Source organism: Ixodes scapularis, unplaced genomic scaffold (genome assembly GCF_016920785.2).
Source record: "Ixodes scapularis isolate PalLabHiFi unplaced genomic scaffold, ASM1692078v2 PGA_scaffold1__304_contigs__length_218370807, whole genome shotgun sequence".
NCBI classification, from domain to species: domain Eukaryota; kingdom Metazoa; phylum Arthropoda; class Arachnida; order Ixodida; family Ixodidae; genus Ixodes; species Ixodes scapularis.
The window spans coordinates 158249731-158267206 of record NW_024609846.1 but is presented as its reverse complement, the minus strand read 5'-3'; the positions used below and the strand labels follow the sequence as shown (position 1 = coordinate 158267206).

At 43.9% G+C, this 17476-nt stretch overlaps 1 protein-coding gene across 1 annotated transcript; it reads right to left on the bottom strand.

The window, feature by feature from the left end:
* Positions 1-3926: 3926 nt before the first annotated feature.
* Positions 3927-10090, bottom strand: LOC115310734. The gene is made up of 6 exons (XM_040220585.3): positions 9880-10090; positions 8670-8719; positions 8540-8584; positions 6883-6912; positions 5744-5806; positions 3927-4063 (listed from the first exon to the last, which is right to left on the bottom strand). The coding sequence occupies exons 1-6, from the start codon at positions 9989-9991 to the stop codon at positions 4010-4012; spliced, it is 354 nt and encodes a 117-aa protein (XP_040076519.2). The 5' UTR covers positions 9992-10090; the 3' UTR covers positions 3927-4009.
* Positions 10091-17476: the final 7386 nt, after the last annotated feature.

The following is a 17476-nucleotide window of genomic DNA, read 5'->3' as shown; positions in this document are numbered from 1 at the left end:
AGGGTGCTTCGGGTTACTCAACGAGGCACACCAGTCAAGCCAGTGTTGGCGTGTAAGTCGTTTCTCGTGGCGGCGTGCCTTAGCTGCCACGTGGGAAGCCTCATCCTGAAGTTGGTGGTCGTCGGAGTGTAAGGCTGCCAATGTGACCGCTTCAAGTCGCTGTTGCCACAGGCGGAGGAGGTGGGGATCAGGTGGTGGTTGATCACAGTGCACCGTGGTAGTCGTGGAGCACTCTAACATGGCTTCTTTGATGGCTCTGTGAACTGTTTCTGGGTTCTGCGCCGTGATGTTAAGAGATGATCGAAGTTTATCCCAATCGGTTACCTGAACTTGCTTCCGGAGGCGGTTATATGCCGTTGGGAACCGTTTGATAATGATTGGAAATTGGTCACCTCCCCAAGTGTCGTCTTCAGTCCTCCATGCCGAATTGCCAGTCCCACGCCACCAGGTGAGGTCCGGAGCGTTGGACGGGTTCCCCTGGCGAGTGGGACCCGGCAAGTTGAGAAGATGGAATCCTCGATCGGTGAAGCGATCGGTGAAGCAAGAGAATGTGTTCAAGCCACCCGAGATTATGACGAACGTTTCCAGGTTTTCCGTAAAAAGAGACTGTCACAACACAATTGTAGCGTGTCCGGACGAGGACAGCCACTACCTCCTGGCGGGAGGTGCACCATTTTGATAGGTCTATTGGGGCGTGCTGAAGATGATCTTTGACATAGATAGCAGCTTTACCGGGCCTAGAGGGCTCGGAGTCTGAGGTCGTTAAATGCCGGGCATCAGTAATGGACGGTGAATGGTAGCCGCAGTACGTGGGCATACGAATGAGTTCCAAATGTTCTTGTACAAGGATGAGCCATGGATTGAGCAGATGATACAAGATTCTAGTGCGCAGTCCCCCAAACGTTTGACGGCTACTATGACAATTCCACTGTTATATGTGGAGCGGAGGGGCTGGACGACACTCTACTGTCGACTCATCCATCGCTGCAGGATCATAAGGACGGCATCTAGGGAGGATTGTATTGCAGCGATTTGACTTGTAAGTGTGTCCAGTGCTTTGGCCTGTGAGCGGTTACGGCTACAGCAAGTGAGCGGTTACGTCATCAATGTTGACATTTTCTGCCGCTGAGGGTGACCGGGCCTCCTGATCACGCCGCGGGGTACGAGACGGCAAGTTATTTGCACCCCTGGGTTGATGACAGCTGCTGGATTCTTGCGAAGCTCCATGTAGGTCTTGAGACGAATGTTGAGATGTGGCTGTCTTTCGTGGGCGGTCGCTGAAGTTTCCTGGTGGCCTTGACAATCGCTGCGTATGAGGGTTGTGGTGCCTCAAGGCCGTCGTTTGATGATACCGGGTGATCACTTTCCTCCTCTTCTCCTTCTTCGGCTAGGGCTTGGAATCGTTTTTTCATCAAAATCAATGCTTTGCCGGTATGAGGAGCGTGCTTGTCAGTCTTACGGGATTTAACATCCCCCAGCTTCTTCTTTCTTGGACACTTTAGTGAAGCAATTGAGTGATCGTTAGTGCGGCATAAGTCACACTGGTAGCGCGCGCTGGCGTCAGCGTTGACCAATTCAGGGTTCACAGTTTGTACAGGGCAGAAGGCCTTCATGTGTCCTGGTTGGCAGCAACGGTAGCAGATAACCGTAAATGGCTTGTATTCTCGTGGGCGCAGGATCGCCCCGAGGTGATAGATGATTTCAGGTATTTGCTGCTCACCTTGAACGGTTAGGAGGTATGTGTCTCCCTTGCCTAGTCGGCGAGCCGCCAGAATTCTGTGAGACGGTGTACGGAGATCAGGTAGAATATTTTGATCAGGGTGGTCGGGTACAACGCCTATCACTACAAACCGATGGACGTTCGGACCTGAAGCTAGATACGCTTGCACCTGCACGGCTCGATTACCCTGGTGTTGGATAGTCAATAATTTTGTTAGCTGGAAGGCGTCCTCTAGCGTGGAGACGTATGCCGTGGCAGAATTCGATGGCTTGTGACGATTAAGCCCTTGGTAAGCAGTGGCGGAGATGACTGCAAAGATTGCTGTTTCAATCTCCCGCGTCGTCACTTGATAAAAGTCCATTTGCTCCCGAGGCCGGATGTTTACCTTGTACATTTCGGTAGGTTTCTTTTGGGCCGACGCTGTGTTCCTAGTTTGGGGAGTCGAGCACGTTGCCGATAAACTAGGTCCGGCCGTTTGCGGAACCACTTCATTCGTTTCCATTGAATCGATTTGTAACAGCGGCGTTGAAGGCGGGGTACTCACCTCAGGTGCGATCGGAGCCGAGGCGGACATCATGCCTAGGCATAGCTCGGGTGAGCTAAGCCTCGCCCGGGTGTCATTTGAATCGGTGGGCCCGTGTGTCGAGATCACTCCCGGCCTGGGGCTCCCTGTGCTTCCTTTCTTCGCTTTGGGTCGTCGGAGTCCCGGAACGGTAGTTTCGACGTCGGTTGAAGCCTATTTTCTTTTCAAAGATGCGAAAGCGACGAAGCTCGGAATAGCCACGTCAGTCTTTAACACGCGCTGCACCTTTCTATATTACACCTAATTTTATTGGATATTGTAGAATATTTCGAGGGTTCTTTTATACGAAAATTACGAAAATATTAAAAAGACAGCATTTTTTAAAAGCTAATGTTAAAATTTAAGCTTTTAGAGTTTAAACTTGTATTCAAAGACAGTTTTCGCTAAAAAACATTTTGTCTATAACTACATTGTATTTGATGAATATGTATCTGGGTTAAGCTTTCATTTGATACACAATTTATTTAAACAAAATTAAATGCTACAAACGTTATCCTCATCCAAAACTGTTAAATTACCGTCAAAGGGACCCAATTCTGGATTTGTCCATACATAGAAAAAAGCAACACATTTTTATGAACGCCTTTTGCTTTTAATGCAGTTGAAAACGCCATGTCAAATATATTCGTTGTGCGGAAAGTATCTGAGTCTGTCGGAGCCCCGAAATATGCCCTCCGACCTCTGACGATAGCCCAAATCCCCAAATCCTTCTTTAATCCTTCAGAAAAAACAAAAAACAAACAAAAACTCGGGATTTAAAAGTAACACACAAAAGCGAATTTTTCGCCATAGGAAAGCATTTGACCAGCATATATATTTTACTGCAACGTTTTTAGGAGATGAACCTCTTCTGCTGCACGATTGGGAATGAAATTGCCCAAACATAAAGGAAAAATGTCAGTGTATTCATGTTTGTAAATGTTTCACGCGCGATATGTAAATTAAGGAATTTTACAAATAGTTTTGAATATTAGCACTTCAACCACAATAAAAAAAATGTTAGTTTTTTATCGTTTGTAATTCGATCGTTTGTGCCGTCAAACTTGGCAAAAAATGACAAAACGCCAAAAGGGGGTTGTTGCTCTGATGAAGTCTGTTTTTCTTTCTTGAGGAACAAATGCATTTTTTAGGTATTTGTGGTTCTGTTCTCTCGATACATTGGGGAGTAACATAAAAAAAAATATGAATAAAAACAAAAATGTCAACCAGACACGCGTGCATGATCTTATATGAACAGATCCTACTGCAGATACGCGATATAGCTCTCGTTAGCGCCGATTACATTTGGATTTGAGATAAACTTTACGCAGCCGTTGGTCCGAAGTTTATTTCAAATCCACCAGAGTTCTCAAAGTTTTCAAACTTATGCATGTTAAATTTCTCAATAATTTCCGACTTGTAATAAAAATCCCCCCCCCCAAAAAAAAAAAAAAAAAAAATGAAGCACGTGCAATGTTCGCGAACTTTTAATTTTTTTTTTTTAATTATTGATAAATGTCTTCTTGCATGGGTATGAGCAAGAGGCATATTTTTTTGTGTTGTTTGTGTTTTTGTTAATAGTGTGCTTTCAAAAGCGCTTTAATATTTTGCACACGATTAAAGAAGGGGTCAAAATGGCACGAGTAAGCCAAATCAGAAAGTTTATTTCTAGTGAAACTGCGAAGTGATAAGGCAGTCGTCGGGTCGTTGCGGGATGGTGATCATCGTCAACGACGGCGGCGGAGTCCGAGCATCTTCTTGAATTCATTTGCTATGCACTCCTGAAAAGGTAAAAACGTATAAATAGGAGACACATCTTACACTTTTTAATAAATGGAATTTATAATAATCCCTGAAGTTTTAGTACATTAGAGTCAACGTCTCATAATAACTTACATTTTTGTACTTATTTGATACTTCAAAATAAAATTAGACTCTTTAATGCAACAGAGCAAATAATGTTAATGTTGTTTTGCGTTTATGCTTTCTTTCCATTGTCGTTGTCACCTTGCAATATGAATCTCTGTCCTCCTCAAGCTGCTCTAACAGCTTCTTGAGGGGGAAACGACAAACATTGTTGGTAATTTAGGGAAGTTTAAACTTGAACTAATATCAAGCGCGTGGTTTAAAACACGAAGGATGCATGTGCCAGTCGGTCCCACAGACATCAAGTTGGAGTCAACGCGAGAGAACAGGAAAAATGTGTATGTACGTATACCCTTATTCGCGCTGTAAACATTAACTTACTGTGTCAAGTATTAGGAATGCTGAAAGCGGCTAGCAGGAGAGAGATTGTTTGTTGTACGATGTTGGGACATTAAGTTTCAATTGATAATTTCAGTGAAAAGCGGCATGCGATCTTTAAGAAATCTGATGTTGCAACAAACAGCGATCATGGGAGATGAAAGCACGTACTAGAGCAGTTTTGGCGGGAACGCGTTTGAAGTAACGGCGTTACCGGTAATCCGTTACATTTTTTTGCACTAATGGGGAATTGTAGTAGACCGTTTCCGCAGCCCGCTAAGCACCCGGATAGCGCTCCGTAATCTGCCACAAGACCTTGAACTGTGCAGATAAGGCTGGCAGCGCGCATGCGCAGCTATGGCGTTTTCTTCAGGGATACCGTAGCGGAGGAGAAAAACGGTCTACTACAATGGACCTTTTCCACATACCGACGGCACCAGGCGGTGGGTGCACGAACTAAAAATCGAGGAAGTGACCTACCTGCGCTACCAATCGATAATGGGAGCTACGCTACCAGTTTGTTCGCTCTCTGAGCAGCGGCGCCTGCCCAACGCGACTTTAAAGAGGGGCATCCGTGGCGTCCACCCAAACGCCGTGTTTTCCTTTCTGTCGACGTTCTTTTTTTGTGTAACACAATTATATATATGCTGCAGTTACGTGTTCTACTCGCTGATATACAGCCTCCTTCCGAATTGTCTCGATTTTTCGTTCCGACTTCCGCTGCTTGGCATCGGGCGCTCGCGCGTGCGCAGAACGCTTCTCGGAAAAGGTCTATTCCCTAGTAACGAATAACGTACTTACGTTACTTATTTTGTGTAACGGGTGACGTACTTAAATCCTTGCATCTTCTTCCCAATACTTCGAAAAATGGCACTAACTTTTTTTCGTGTTTTTATAGCGCCAAGTTGTACGAGTTCTTGCACTCATCCCAACGTATTTTGAAAATTTTGCCTCTTTTTCAAGAAACACAACAATGTTTCTTGAAATATGGCGCTTATGCATATTTGTAACGTCGAGGTAGTAAGGTGTTTTAATTTATACATAGAAAAGGTAACGGAAAAGCAACGTGCGTTACTTTTTATCGGTGACGCGTTCCCTTTATTTTGAAGTATCGTAAGTCCAGAACGCGTCTCATTTATTTTCAAGTAACATGTAACGTATTTGGTTACTTCTTCCTGTAACGCCTACAACGCTGTGCAAGACTATGCGCAACTTACAACCAAGGCTGCAACTTTCGGCTTGAGGGAGGTGGCGACGGCTCGGCTGGGAGCTTCCTGATCCTGCACGTTCACAAATCAAAGACGACACAATCTTAGGAAAAAAGAATGAATAACGTGCTTTTTATAGTAAATTAATTAACTATAAATGAAATATTCAATTAATACTACAGTTCCTAGGTGCGATTTTAACAAGAGCGGCTTACAGTTATGTTGATGACAAACAAAAAATAAAAACAATTTGCTAATATGTTGTAGAATAAAACAGTACAAAAATCTTTTCCATAAGTGATTAATTAATCGAAATAGAATGGGAATATTGACAATGATCGTTACAAAACGACACTATTAGTAAGATTATTGCTGTCTCTTAATGTTCTCGGAAGAAAAGGATGCTTAAAACAGTTTTTGCGAGAGCGAAAAAGAATTAGTCTTAGTTCATGCCTCTATAATATAGTGGTAGATCTTGAAGAAAAAGCAAATATTTCAGAGGTGTATACTTTTAATGCTTATTATTTAGTTGATACAAGAACTTGAGTGAACCATGGCGATTTTTTTGGGATAACGTTTGCGGTGGTGATTTATTTAGGTACTCAATCTTCGTTCGTTAAAATAATAAAAAAAGCGACTCTCTGATGCTTGTTTTTTGCATATTCGGGCATATGCACATACATGAACTCATAGAGCCACCGAAAAAAATAAAACAACAACCAACTTGAAAAGAAAAGTTATGAGAGCGATTTTCTCAAATTGATTAAAGCGTCTTATAATTTTTCCACCTTTATATTGAGATTTTGTTACAAAAATGTAAAAATTAAGGTCTAGCTTGAGCATCACTTACTGACCAATTGTAATCGAATTTTATCATATGTCCACGTCACACTTTACTGCTCACAGCGAGTCTATAGCAAGAAGTGGTTCCTTTAGTTTTGTAACAGGCAAGTGCCATAGATCTATTGCGCGTTGTCTAAAACAATCTTTCTAATGTGCTCTCTCATATTTTGAGAAGTTCTACATAAATTTGAGAGTCATAAATTTACTACTTTGAATTTTACGGGAACGCGTGCTGCTTCATTTGGAATCTGAAAATGAAACTTTGGAGACTTAATGAAGATATATAAAAATATTCCGCGACTTACGATAAGTCGGTCAACGTCCTCTTGGCTTCGCTGAAAATAAGAAGATAAAAAGTAATCATCATAACTTCAAGACACCCATGAAGATTCAAACGGCGAGTTCAGCTAGGAACGCGTCTAGGTCATAATATGTTTAATTCTTTTTTTTATGTTCAAGCCGAATCTCTGCAACAATATTGGACGAAGTTCAGCCAGCTGTGCTGTGTGACCTAATAAATATATTTTATGATCTTTAAATCACCGTAAATCTTCAATTAAGCTCTTTCTTTTAAATATAATTTGGATATTTTGCGCTAAACATATAACGCAGAACATCTGCCTGAAAAACGAATATTTAGAAAGACTTGCATGTTTGAAGTCGATTTCCAAAAAAAAAAAAAAAAAAAAAAACCTTTCATTTCTTCCATTTTTTATTTACAGTTAGGTAATGTAGTAGTCTGTCAGGAACTACCAACAGAAATTGTAATATATTGTTTGTATGGTCACTATTAGGACTCGAATCTCGTGCTATGAGAGCTTTGAATGGGACTTCACAGAGACGCTCAGCTGAGCAGAATTTTGTCCTATGTAAGGTTTTCTATTTAACGTTAGTACTTACCTCAATATCGGTGCGTAAAATCCAGTGAATCATCCATATGTATCCTAACCATATTTGTTTACTTGGCGCTGGCCTGATTTGCAAGGTGTGTGAGCTTGGCTCTATGTACTGACGGAGAAGATACGTAACATCTAGACTCCCTGACAAACTTAAGTCAAGAAGAAAACGTCTAAGTAACCCGGCATGAATCACTGAAAATAGAAATAAAACCTAAACAGATGATTAACACATTTGAAGCCTTACACGCTGCGAAATGCTCGTTATTTTTTGAAGGAGTCCCTACGTGCACAAAATAAACCGTACTTCCTAAGCGTCAGATACAGAATCATACATATGTATATGCACTACATATCTGTTTAACATAATAAAATATTACAATTACATATCAGGTTCGGTATTTCAAACTCAAAGCCATAAGCATAAGGCCCTAGAGAAATTCTTTAACGATCTGCATTCCCCCGTATTGAGAGGAAGTAGGCGCTGGTGCCCGCGCTTTTGAATACGGACTTCTAAGTAACTTTTTAAGTACACTACTCAAAATTTAATTCATGTTTATGGTTGGATATTGAAGTAACTGCTAACGATAAATAAAAAACCTTACATAGGCCAACATTCTGCTCAGCAGAGCTCCTGTGCGAAGTCCCGTTCAAAACGCCTATAGCACAAGATTCGAGTCTTAATAGCGGCCATACAAACAATATATTACAATTTCTCTTGGTAGTTCCTGATAGACTACTATATTACTTAACTCTGAATAAAAAGTGAAATAAATAAAAGGTGGAGTTTTTTTTTAGGAAATCGACTCCAAACTTGCTAGTTATTCGAAATATCCGTTTTTCTGGCACATGTAGCATTTAAAGCACAATACTGAATTTATACTCAAAGAAAAGAGCTTAATTGAAGCTTTACGGTGATGTCAAGATCATAAAAATGTGTTGATTAGGTCAGACAGCACAGCTTGCTGAACTTCGTCAGATATCGTTGACAGAAATTAGGTAAGTTATGACCAGAATGTATCCTGCTACACTCAACTCGACTCTAATATTCGGAAGTTTAACTTACGATACGATTCCGGCCGCTCATCTGCAGTTGCTGAACTCTTTCCATCTGAAATGCAAATTTGGTTATTAGGGCATTTTGCTAGGAATTCACTCTCAACCGAAATTGTTTTAACAAGTCACCAAAACTTTACCGTGGCAGTTTCTTCGGCCGAAAGGTTAAGGCCCTCAACGCAGGTTTGTTCTGTGAAGGCATAGAGATTCCAGCAATTACATATACAGAAACATAATCAATGAGTATAAAGATTACTATCCTCCCTAGGGGGTCATGGGAAGCTAATTTGTTTTCCAGAGTGAAACTTTTGAGTCGTGCATTCACCTAAAATAAAATTATATATGTTCACCCTCATTTAAAAGACAAAAATACATTTTGCTGAAATGACAAAGTGCGGATTCCAGAAGCATGCTAATATAATAATGATAATAATAAACTTAAAAAAATACTATACGAAGCCTGTGCACAGTTCTCCAGGAAGATAGTAGCCCCCAAACATTGATAAAGGTAAAAATCAATGAAAATATTTTCAAGTTCACCTTCCCGAACAGCCCAAAATAATCATCCAGACGTTTCGGTAATATATATATATTAATTGAGAAATGATGGCATGATTTAACTTCAGTAGCATATTACACTCAACGCCTTTATGTGACAAAGGAACGTCCGCTTGTTTTGAGGCAAATGATTAACCCGCAAAATTTCAAACGTTTGAGTTAACAAAAGTTGAAACAAAGACACGCTGATATTCAAACACTGGTGTCTCATAAAGCGTCCAATTGAAGTATGCGTACACGCTAATTGTTTTTGAGTCCACCACAGTTCCTTTGTTCCTTCTGTTCACATTTTTATTTTATTTTTTGAGTGGGTCTAATCAGCCTTCAGGTCAGCCTTCATAGTGCGTCATTTTTTTATGATATAGGACTACCTTTTTAACGCCATACTTAAAAGATGGACTCGAGGGTTTCAATGGTACTCGGAGTTTTGTGACATTCAATAGGGAGAACGTTGCTGAGCCTCCATTGAACGCGGACGCTACGAGCCACCCCAGCCAATTCAGCGCTATGAAGGCATCACGTGACTACGCGTCTTGCGCGTTGATGCTCTCCATTCGAATGTCGCGTGACACTCGTGCGGCATTGGATTGGCTCTATAATGGCTCGTAACGTCCGCTGCGGTTCATTGTAAGGTGAAACGAAATATAGTACTTTCCAGAAGCAGGAAGGATTAACAAAGAAAGCTAATGACCGGCTAGACTCGAGCCTCGGTCTTGAACCCTAGGCCATCCGGTATATTTCTGTTCAAACTTGCAGAAGTTTGCGGAGCACGGAATGTTTGAAGAAACTTACCGATTGCATTACGAAACTGGGCCTCTCGTGACAACGATCGACGTTTGAGAGGTGAAGATTCGACAAGGGCAACCAGGACCGCGAGTCCCATCAAAACGCAAGCGATCCTCATCGTGACGACAAAATGAACTAACTCTTCACAACACAAATAAACAGTGTTAACAGGAACTTCTCAGAGGACACAGATCGAATAACTTGAAAGGAAATGCTCGGTGGAATTTTATAGCCGTCCCATGTGGAGAGGGAGTTGCGAGGGCGGCTATCTTCGGTGGCAGACGACGTTTTCTTCTAAAGGGATGTCAACAAGAGCCTTTGACTCCGTTGTGCCAATTAGAAGCAATTCGATTACGGGTACAGAGGAAGAATGGGTCTTTAGGCAGTTTATTTTTTGCTGTACAAGATAAAGTTGGCGAACTTCCCGTCAGTTGTTTTGCTCTCTACGCTAATTGAACGGCTTGTGGTTGTACCGATAGTCGTCATCCGCATGAAACCGAGCATATGTGACCTTGGCGTGTTCATTTCGATAAGGGACAGCAATATCCTCGCTAGATTAGACGCACTAAAGGGAAAGTTGATCTGGCCAGGCCGGATGTTAGGCTCAAAACAAGAATCGAGCTCTACCTTTTACAAAAGGCTTGTCGTGCCTCCCCCCCCCCCTCCCCCTTTGCAATGCTTACCGCTTATTGTGTCGAAGTTATGTTAGCTTTCGGGGGCATTAGGTGTGAAGTTCTTAGAACTTCATGCCGTCGCGAGAACAGACCTGGCTTCTTGTACTAAGGTTCTCATTTCAGGTGGCTGCCATGAACAGAAATGAAAAGAAAAATAATTTTAGACAGACCGAAAAAAATTAGTCTAGAAAAATACAGTACGGGGGCGATGAAATTACACCATTAGAGCAAATTTTCGTTCTCAATGATATTTTTGAGAGTTTAAATTCAAAATGTATGTGCGATGAAGATATTTTTAATTTTTTAAAAATAAGTTTTTTAAGGGTAGGAGTTGGAAAGTAGCAGTGAAGCCTAGTTCTGACACTTGCTTGGCATTTTAGGCCCAAAGCCAGAGGATAACCAAACACTCGTGCAGGTAAGCCTAACTGGCAATTGTTTGGCCATTTAGCGCTAAAATATCCAGACTTAGGCCAAAGAATATAAAGCTTTGTTATACCTCTTCTTTTTTTCCTCGCTTCAGGGCCCTGAAACAGCCGGGCGAAAAAATTTGGAACCAGAAAAAATGTGCTGCTTGGGTACCAACGAACCCCTAAATATGTGTCTGTGTGCGTGAGAGGGGGCGGGGGGGGGGGGGTGCAGAGGGGGTGGGGGGGAGGGGGGGGGGGAGACAACTTTTTAGGACCAACTCGGCTTCTCCTTTAGTGGCGACTGTGATCCTTGAGGAGCAGCTTTCTTCTCTCCTGAGAGCAGGTACGACCCATGAACTCTAACGTTTTTTTTGCCTTAGCTCTACACGAGTGATGCCGTATGACACTTGCCTACGGCGACCTAACATCAACATATTCCAGATCTCTCTCTCTCTATCTCTTTCTTTTTCTGCTTGCTTGTGTATGTGAGTTAGTAAATGATTGCACACACACACTCACACAAGCAACGCTTTTATATTAAATAAATATTTGTAAAATGTTTAAAGAGTATTAAGGGGTGTGAATCGGGCAGCTAACTCTAACTGCCAATGATCTGTTTCGAAGCATAAACTGGACATCAGTGGCCATTGCCACGACCGAGGCCACTCTGAGAATAACAGTAATGTGCGTGAGCACTGCGGGCAGCTAACTCTAACGGCCAATGATTTGTTTCAAAGCCTAAGCTGGACGTCGGTGTCCATTCACATGACCGAGGCCACTCTGAGAATAACAATAACGTGTGTCAGCACTGTGAGCAGCTAACTCTAACGGCCAATGATTTGTTTCGAAGCATAAACTGGACGTCGGTGGTCATTCACATGACCGAGGTCACTCTGAGAATAACAATAACGTGTGTCAGCGGTGTGGGGAGCTAACTCTTACTGCCAGTGATCTTTTTCGAAGCATAAACTGGACGTCGGTGGCCATTCACATGACCGAGGCCACTCTGAGAATAACAATAACGTGTGTCAGCACTGTGACCAGCTAACTCTAACGGTCAATGATTTGTTTCGAAGCATAAACTGGACGTCGGTGGTCATTCACATGACCGAGGCCACTGTGATAATAACAATGACGTGCGTCAGCACTGCGGGCAGCTAACTCTAACTGCCAATGATCTGTTTCGAAGGATAAACTGGACGTCAGTGGCCATTCACATAACGGAGGCCACTCTGAGAATAACAGTAATGTGCGTCAGCACTGCGGGCAGCTAACTCTAACGGCCAATGATTTGTTTCAAAGCCTAAGCTGGACGTCGATGGCCATTCACACGACCGAGGCCGCTCTGAGAATAGCAATAACGTTCGTAAGCACTGCGGGCAGCTAACTCTAGCTGCCAATGATCTGTTTCGATGCGTAAACTGGACGTCGGTGGCCATTCACACGACCGAGGCCATTCTGAGAATAACAATAACGTGTGTCAGCACTGTGAGCAGCTAACTCTAACGGCCAATGATTTGTTCCGAAGCATAAACTGGACGTCGGTGGTCATTCACATGACCGAGGTCACTCTGAGAATAACAATAACGTGTGTCAGCGGTGTGGGGAGCTAACTCTTACTGCCAGTGATCTTTTTCGAAGCATAAACTGGACGTCGGTGGCCATTCACATGACCGAGGCCACTCTGAGAATAACAATAACGTGTGTCAGCACTGTGACCAGCTAACTCTAACGGCCAATGATTTGTTTCGAAGCATAAACTGGACGTCGGTGGTCATTCTCATGACCGAGGTCACTGTGAGAATAACAATAACATGTGTCAGCGGTGTGGGGAGCTAACTCTTACTGCCAGTGATCTTTTTCGAAGCATAAACTGGACGTCGGTGGCCATTCACATGACCGAGGCCACTCTGAGAATAACAATAACGCGTGTCAGCACTGTGACCAGCTAACTCTAACGGCCAATGATTTGTTTCGAAGCATAAACTGGACGTCGGTGGCCAATCACATGACCGAGGCCACTCTGAGAATAGCAATAACGTGTGTCAGCACTGTGAGCAGCTAACTCTAACGGCCAATGATTTGTTTCGAAGCATAAACTGGACGTCGGTGGTCATTCACATGACCGAGGTCACTCTGAGAATAACAATAACGTGTGTCAGTGGTGTGGGGAGCTAACTCTTACTGCCAGTGATCTTTTTCGAAGCATAAACTGGACGTCGGTGGCCAATCACATGACCGAGGCCACTCTGAGAATAACAATAACGTGTGTCAGCACTGTGACCAGCTAACTCTAACGGCCAATGATTTGTTTCGAAGCATAAACTGGACGTCGGTGGTCATTCACATGACCGAGGTCACTCTGAGAATAACAATAACGTGTGTCAGCGGTGTAAGGAGCTAATTCTTACTGCCAGTGATCTTTTTCGAAGCATAAACTGGACGTCGGTGGCCATTCACATGACATAGGCCACTCTGAGAATAACAATAACGTGTGTCAGCACTGTGAGCAGCTAACTCTAACGGCCAATGATCTGTTTCTAAGCATAAACTGGACGTCGGTGGTCATTCTCATGACCGAGGCCACTGTGATAATAACAATGACGTGCGTCAGCACTGCGGGCAGCTAACTCTAGCTGCCAATGATCTGTTTCAATGCGTAAACTGGACGTCGGTGGCCATTCACACGACCGAGGCCACTCTGAGAAAAACAATAACGTGCGTCAGCACTGTGCGCAGCTAACTCTATTTGCTAATGATCTGTTTCGAAACATAAACGGGACGTCTATGGCCATTCACGCGACTGAGGCCACCCTGGGAATAACAATACCTTGTGCTAGCACAGGGGAGAGCAAAATCCCAGTGCTAGTGCTCCGTTTCGAAGCCTAATAGGGACGTCAAAAGTTCCCTTGAAGTCGACGGCCATTATGACTCTAGGGTCGCAGATCGGCGGGTTGGCTAACAACTCGTGGTGGATGAGGAGCAGGCTGCCCAGTGCACCGAGGTGCGGTCTGAAGGGGTGTGGCGTAGATTTCCTGAATTTCACAGGTGCAATTGTACTCGCTTGATATATATCGTAAAAACAGCACCGATTGCTTAACGTGAAGAAAAGTCGGCTACAACATTGATGGAGGGTTGGTGAGAGGACGGAGATCTGGGGAATGCCAATGCCAGTAACGGAGCGTAGTTCAGTTCGACTCAAGCTTGATATCGTCCAATGCACAGATTGCAGCCAGACTTGTTGCCGAGGACAGAGTTACGAAGTACTGAAGGGTCGTTTTTGAGTACTTGGGTGGCTTCTGAAATTGGGTTAGAATGAATGGAGGTATTTCTGGGTTTTGTGATGCTATGTTCTGTAACAGGCGTAATCCCCTTTTCCGTTGGTGCTGCTGTAGTGCCCCCATCAGCTGACCCAGATGTCAAATATATAGTGCAGGTCACGATTTGGGGTTCCTTCTTGCACCCGGACCAAGTGGGTCGCCTCCTGGAAGGTCTGGGGATGTAATGTGGGAGCGGAATTGCAGGATCAGTCTAATGGACTGCTAAGAAGTTATCCCATACGACGAATCATGCAGAGCCATTTGAAGGCTGAGGTCTAAGGCTTGCAATGAGATCAGATAGGTAGGTGGTAGGTAGTTGCTTCCCACTGTCGGTGTGCACTCGCCATACCCCTCGGCTTGGGGAGCGCCACGTTAACCCTTAGCTCTCAGGCCCGAGCCCGCTGTACACGTCATAATTTTGCACCAATAACGCCGATAGCGAGTCCATCTTGTCCAGTCCAGAACCATTTCAAATTTGCCTGATGGAGACGAACCAGCTGCTCCTTATCTAATTCCAGGTCGTGAACTTTAGCAGCAGAGGGACGTTAAATTTATTTTCTTTTTTGTTTAGAGTGCATTTTGTCTGGAAATGGTATGGCGCAGCGTGCATTCACGAGGGCGCCCATCAAACCCCTCTGCCATCTCGGCCGCGAGGCAGCTATGCCGTTGACTCGCCTCAGACATGATCACATGGTCGTGTCGCCGCGGGGTCGATCGGGATCTCGAATTCGGCTCCCGACTGGCCGCTTACTCTCCTAGCCACTGGATGGCGTTGCAGGCGCCCCATGGCGGGCGAGGAAAAACCTCCTCGCCCATCGATCGAGATAGTTTCGGTAGACAGGGGGCGAAGAGTCTCTTAGAACTTCGGACGCTACCGAGCCCAGGCAAGTGTGGGTCGACCGGATCTAGGGTAATCGCGGGACACGAGGCCTGAGGGTCCTCTTTGAGTTTAGCTTTGAACTTAACCTGCGTTTGTAAATATTTCTGTAATGTCGCGGGTATTCGTAGTTTAGATTGATTGTTTTGTAGCGTTGTGTTTTATGAACCAAATGAACGGGGAGCGGAATGCCGCTCCCGTGAAAGAACCAGGCTAGACTCGGGTTGTTGACGGACCACGTGGGAAATGGCGAATCGGCTGCGGTACGCGAATTCCTACAATGGGTATCTAAAAATGATGCCTGCGATAGTGTTTAAGTAACGCGGCTCGGAAACAAGCTTTTTGTGCGGTGCCACTCATTTCATCAAATGAATTTTCCCGGACAGTTTGTTTCATCAACGCTGCGACGTTTCATCAACAGATTGTTTCATCAACACTCAAACTCGCTCATCGACATATCTTGCTATGTTTCGTCGACAACATTTTTGTTTGGTTAGAGGTGCGCTCGTTTGTTGGTGAGCAAGGGTACGGGTACATGCACGGGGGCAGGACCACTCTTACACGCTGCCGCGAAGCGGCATGCACAGGTGGGTTTGGTGGGTCCACATTTTTGTAATGAACTGCTGGAGATTGTCACCGCAAAGCGTCGTGAACTGGGTGGGTCGGATAGTTTAACATGTGCCCCAGTGATAAACGCACAACAAAATGTTCCTACAGCGTGCAATTTGTGTGTCGATGAAACTTCACAGCATGGTGTGGTAGTATCGATGAAACAATCAGTGTCGATGAAACGAGAGTCGTAAAAGTTGATGAAACATCTGTCGATGAAACGACAGGGGCCCTTCTTTCCGATGGTTCCGTGGAAGCTCTGACAATGAGGACTGCGAAGTTCCCTCCAAGAAGTTCAATATGTTTTTTACACAAGTCTGTCTTTGCCAAAGTAGACCAGAAAGATGATGGCAGACTCTGAAGAGCTTGTTCGCAGCTACAGCCTGGTATAATGGAGAGATAAACATACATCAGAAATGTAATTAGGCGGCTTGAGCTGTTGCTTGATTCAAACATTGTTGATTTTATTGTTATAAAGACAAATCATTCTGCCACTTGCATTCGCACCAAGATCAGGACATCTGAGGTTTCGGTATGTTTTTAATTTTTGAATTAAATAATAATTTCGAATGTAAGGAAGTCACAATTCATGAAGTGGGAAGCTGCCCTTGCAATCAATTTTTATTGACGTACTTTTCATCTTTTACAAATTATTAAGCCAATGCTGCGATCTAATATTGTGGACAAATTTTCCTTCTAAAGTAAATTGGAAAATTTTGTGCGTGTTTACCGGTAACATCTTAGGCCGCGACGCGACGCGAGTGGGGGTACACGCGTCACGTACCCGGGTTTCGAAGCATAAACATACGACTGACAGGGCCTCTGAGAACAAGCAGAATGTTCGGAAGCATTTGAGAGAACCAAATCTGCTTCCCTCAAATTCTCTGATATTTTTCCAAAAGAAGACATCAGCCTCTTAACGTCCGAGACAATATCAATTAAATGTTTGTAACATACGCATCACTGGCTTTATCATTTGTATGCCACATGTATGTAACAGCTCATTATTGCGAACGAGGGTGCACCCGCTTGTATAATCGCAGTCATAGATTACTGTGCAGCTGATTTCGACGCGAAAACTTGACAAGGACGCCACGTTTCACAGATGAATACATACTGCTTCGAAGGCGTCATTTCAGTAGACAGACTATTTATTAACGCCAGCAGAGATACGGTCGAAATCAAGTGAAGACATTTACTGTGATCGCGGTTCGCTTATGCCCCTCCCGCACATCCCATTACACTTATAAAGAAGAGTTTGGTGACCGCTGCATTTTAACGTCGCTCCACGGAAACCACTGCGAAGAAAATCCGATGCCGTCACGATGTTCAGGCGCAAGCTGAGGCAGAGAATCAGACAGCGTTCGACGTATGATGCTAGGCCTTACTCCCGGATCCAACTTTTCGATGGCAATGCTATCGCTGGATTCTCACGCTGTCGCGCAGAACCTATTGCGAATAAAAGTGAACGCGGTTACGACTTAGCGACGTATGCTCGGGTAAGTGAACAATCGCATTAAAAAACAGAATAATTGCTGCAAGATACTGGAGTCATAGGAAACCTGCCCTGCAGCCATGTTGAAAATATTAATTCGCCAGAACAAGATTGGTTCGGGCAGGTCGTGGCGTCACAGAAACAACAATACGCGATTGGTCGCGGAGGAATACAAGATTCCCTTTGAGGGGCATTTGCCGCTATCTTCTTGACTTGTAACC